This window comes from Notothenia coriiceps, unplaced genomic scaffold (assembly GCF_000735185.1).
Source record: "Notothenia coriiceps isolate Sejong01 unplaced genomic scaffold, NC01 NC01_scaffold00018999, whole genome shotgun sequence".
Lineage (NCBI taxonomy): Eukaryota > Metazoa > Chordata > Actinopteri > Perciformes > Nototheniidae > Notothenia > Notothenia coriiceps.
Genome location: NW_011351700.1, coordinates 1,314,746 through 1,319,522, shown reverse-complemented (window position 1 = coordinate 1,319,522; position 4,777 = coordinate 1,314,746). Strand labels below are relative to the sequence as shown.

Sequence of the window (4,777 nt, the reverse complement as noted above, 5' to 3'; positions counted from 1 at the left end):
AGAAATCTTTAAAAACAGTGTATTTTTTGTCAGGGGAACTACAAAACTGTGTGTTAATCTCAGAAAATCATATCAGGGAGCCATTTTTTTCGTATAAAAATAATATAAACTCAAATTGTATATTGGTGTATGTTATCTCATAGGATTCCCTTTGGAAACACTTTACGCCAAGCAGCTAGCCTACCAAAATTTGACAAGCTTTTCTCAAAATCTAAAATGTTTTGGTGAAGCTGAAGGTTCAATAGTACAACTTAAGAAGCGAGTAATATTCCTCATAGAGTTTCTTTGAATTGAGTCATACACACACACAGCTACCTTAGACCCTCCAGAAAAACGGCGGGGCAAAATCCTTTATATGCGGGCTAAGATTCTTGATTATGCGGGCCTAAAATCCTTGATTATGCGATTAAACATGCGGGGTTTTTATGTGATTTTATGCGGTGAACATTGCGGCGAAGTTGGCGAAATATGCGGAAAGTTGCGAAAATATATGGCGGAAAAAAAGGAATAAAATAACTTTGTTTAATATTGGGCTGGTCTTATTTATCTTCTCTCTCACACACAACCTGGCCACTAACGTTAAACCACTTTACTATTCAATTACACATTCAACTGTTTATTTCATTGTTAAAAGGCAATTGGCTTTTTAATCTCCACACACACACACCCCCCCCCCCCCCCACAACACACCACACACCACACACACCTTCTCCGCCTCATTCCGTTGTTCATTTACTCGTTCGGTTATCTGGACCAGCTTCAATCTGTAGGCTACCTCCACTTCGTTTCTTGTAGCCCTCGAAAGGGTTTTGGAGTTTGATGCCTCGCTGAACGTGAGTTGTTTGGCTTTCTTGTCCGCAGCAGCAGAAAGCATTTTCGAATGTTTGAATGAATCAAAGTGGGTCGTCCCCGTCGATTTTCTCTTATGCTCCAACACACAGTTGCACGGGGTGCAGAATAGTTTCCCCCCACTTTTTGCCCGGTCTTTAGTAGAAATGTTCGTCGGTAAATGAGATGGATTAGATTTTTTCATCTTGGTGTTTTCTCTATCGTATGAGCTCCACATGTTCACTCTATACAGTGTTGTTTACATTCTGTGATGCGCGAGTTGATGACGTCACGTCAAGACGAGTCAACTTTTTTTTTTCTCAACTTTGTGTGGAAAAATGCGGGGATTATGCGGCCTTTTGATAAATATGTGGCCTTTTAAAAATCTGCGCCATTTTGCTGATTATGCGGTAAATTCTGCGATCGCAGAATCGCGTTTTTCTGGAGGGTCTAACTACTAATCAAAAAGAACCATTATAGCAGAGATACATTTCGGACTCCCTTGCTGTAGCTGTTCCTTTAAATTACTCTATTTTTCTGGATTATCTCAAACGATGCCCCACAGATGATGAGAGCAGTGAGGGGGAGGAAGGTAAGATGCTGCTCTAATGCCACAGATCATCATCCACATTCAACGTTTGAATCTCCTCCATCCCATTACTCTCAGTATTGCTCGGTAGAACTGTTTTAAAAACCATTTCCATTTCCTTTCTGGAAAAGTCACAACCACTCTCATGGCAGCAGACCATAAAACATATTATTTCCATCTTGTGCCATTCAGTTTTCACAGTTTTTCTTTTTTTGGGGGGCATAAGATCACTGTCACCCAACTACAGTGCTAAAGGGAATAACATAAAAGTGCAGTAAAGCTGAAGTAAAGGTCATTTTTGGCTCACAAAGACTTTTTGTCTCTCACGCAGCACCAAGAAGCTATGTGGAGTCTGTGGCGATGTCGGCATCAACAGGCGGAGAGCAGCCGTCACCTCGGAGCCTCAGCCCCCCCGGAGAGACTGCAGCCCAGCAGAGAAGCCCCTCCTCCCACTCACTGAACCCCCCTCTGTCCAGCAGCAGCCCCATCCAGATTTCACAGAGGTCAGTCAGACACATTATGCTCGTTCACTCTTCGATGCAATATGGATGCTAGACAAGAATGTTGTGATTTTTATTAAAAAAAAATAAACAAAGATATGATTTTTACATCTTTCATATTGTTTTCGACGTAGATAGGTATAGATGTAATAATGTTAAATGTCTACTTCTCCTCAAAATGTTCACTTGTATGTAAGTTATCAAACCCACCCAATTTATCTTCAAATTTAAAAAAAGAATTATATTGCCCTGGAACAAAAAAAAAAAGAAATCAGTCAAACCTGACTATTTAAAACCCTTTGGCTTCTTCCTTTACCCTTGAGGCATGCACGAAAAACTACGTTTTTTTCAAGAATTCATGATAGCATTGTGTGATTTATTGATGGACAAATGGTCATTTTGGGAGGAATACATTCCTTTAATGTTTGATGTCTGCCAATTCATGCATCTAAATGAACACTTTGGTGAATGTCAAACTCCTTGGCTTAATAAGCATATCCCATTCCCTTGCAGTGATCACCTCTTAGTAGAGAGCAGCGTTAGCACTCCGTCCTACCCCACTACTGATTCCGGCTTCCGCTCCCAGGCTACAGAGAGCGCCTACCCCACTCTCACCCCCTCATACCAAACCCCCACCTCTTCCTACCTGAATTCCAGCTCTCCGACCTCTTCCTACCTTGGCACTGCAACCCCTACACAATCCTACCATGGCGCCAACACCCTACTGGGGAGCTACGTGTCCTCAGACCCCAGCCCCCCCGCCTCAGAACCCTCCCTCAGCCATGGAAGCCCCCATGCACAGCACAGGAACGTCCTCATTGGCTCCCCTTACAACCCCCTCCTCCAGCAGCGCTCATATCCTTATCAGGACGCTTCCATCGTAGTCCAGCAAACATCCCCGGCTAACGGCTTCGATGTGGGGATGGTGGGCCTCAGTGGAAGTCCCATCCTGGGGGGTCGTCTGGCGCAGGGGGCTCAGAGCAGCCCGGTCCTCACCAGACAGGCCTCGTTGGGTCAGGGGTCCCAGCAGAGCCCGGTCCTCGGCAGACAGCCGTCCCTTGGCCAACCCATGCAAGGTAGCCCCGTGCTAAGTCGACAACCATCCATCACCCAAGGGAGTCCAATTTTGGGGCGTCACCCGTCTGTATCGCAGGTCTCCCAGAGGAGCCCCAGTCTGGACCGTCACCCCATGCACAGCGGGTACACCACCCCAGATGAGAGGCACGGGAACCTGTCACGGCAAAGCAGCTCCTCGGGGTACCAGGGACCGCCCACGCCTTCTTTCCCAATCTCTCCCGCAGGCTACCAGGAGGGGGGCATGATGGGGATGGGGGTAGGGTTCCGGCAGGGCAGCCCATCTCCAGGGTTCCAGCCCCAGCTTCCAGAGAAGCGGCGCATGTCGAGCGGCGACAGACCCAACGGAGCGCAGTCCTACGGCACGCTGAATGGGAAGATAATGTCCCCAATGAGTGGAGGAAACAATCCCGGCTACTTCCACACCCTCTCTGACTTCTCGAGGTTCAACATGCCCGGTAAGGACATTACTTATTTTAGAGAGACGTGACATTTTGGAGTTCTTCTCTGTTTACTTCTTTCATTTTGTTTCTGTGACATTATTTTGGTTTCCGTTGCAGATGGCAGTCCCGAGAGCAGGCTGAATGTCAAGTTTGTCCAAGACACGTCCAAGTTCTGGTACAAGCCAGACATTTCCAGGGAGCAAGGTAAGATGCTGAAAAACGTTCTCCCTTAACTGACCTTTAGACAATTATTGCAAAAATGTTTGCCCTTTTAAATTCTACTTCCTAATGCCAGGTTCCTTCGGCAGTTCAGTGTATACCAGTTTGTCAAAGAATGTTGATATTATATTGGATGTTTCCTCCTAAGACCTAGTTGTTGGTGAATAAGATGATTAGGGACATTCAGGGAATATGAAAAAATCAAAACCCCTATTTGCTTCCAAAGTGGAACACTTACAGCATGCAACTGTGTTCAGTGACTGCTACATTTGCTGGCTGAAGTGCAAAAGGAATGTGTATTTAGTAGGGATGTAACGATACCAAAAACTCACGGTACGATAATATCGCGATAACAAGTCCACGGTACGGTATTTACTGCGATATTGAATAATACATCTAAAAAAAATGTTCAATAAAAAAAGATTTTACTCGGAAAATGTTTCTTTATTAAATAATAAATCGGATTTGTACAGCGTTTTACTAGGATAGCAGTATTTTAAAGTGTCAAAAACAAAGTGACAGTAACAGACTGGAACAAGAAAACCAGTGTTTTTGTACCTACTAGTACTACCAAACAAAGTAGGCATTTTCTTTGTGCCACTGCATCTCACAAATAAACAAGGACATTTAATAATCAGACCCCGCAATAAAATAAATCAAGTTTCACTTTAGTTTTTCAAGTAACTCAACTCAAACTCACAAGTCACTCACTCAGCATCATCAGACAGGTTTTTAGGAATATGAGAATGTCCACATTTCCAGGTATTTATAAGCTGGGATGTTTGGGCATTTACAATATCCCCTGCTCTGGAAAAAACTCTCGCTTGATACTGATGTTGCTGGGACAGCAGTGGTCGCGTTAACCGAATATTTTATTTAACAATGACGGAAAAATCTGAAAGCAGTCTTTCATTTTGACAGATTAGAACAAACTCGGAACAGCGCCAACGTTTCCCTGCAGCGAGGCTCTGGTGTTATGCCGTGTTATGCATGCCCTCCAAAAGGAAATGATATAGTTTCCAAACCGTCCTTCCGTGCAGATCAATACATGTCTGGGAGATTTTGCTTTACGCTGTGCGCGTCCCGCGAGGTGCATGCACACACGGCATAACACCGCCCCCCCC

At 44.7% G+C, this 4,777-nt stretch overlaps 2 protein-coding genes across 2 annotated transcripts in view; both read left to right on the top strand.

Moving 5' to 3' along the window:
* LOC104951515 (tensin-like C1 domain-containing phosphatase) overlaps positions 1-4,777 on the top strand; it is a 186,470-nt gene that overhangs the window by 144,792 nt on the left and 36,901 nt on the right. The window lies entirely within an intron of this gene.
* Positions 1,718-3,682, top strand: LOC104951460 (tensin-1-like). The gene is made up of 3 exons (XM_010778118.1): positions 1,718-1,920; positions 2,431-3,449; positions 3,552-3,682. Exons 1-3 carry the CDS (start codon positions 1,778-1,780, stop codon positions 3,665-3,667), a joined length of 1,278 nt encoding a protein of 425 aa, XP_010776420.1. The 5' UTR covers positions 1,718-1,777; the 3' UTR covers positions 3,668-3,682.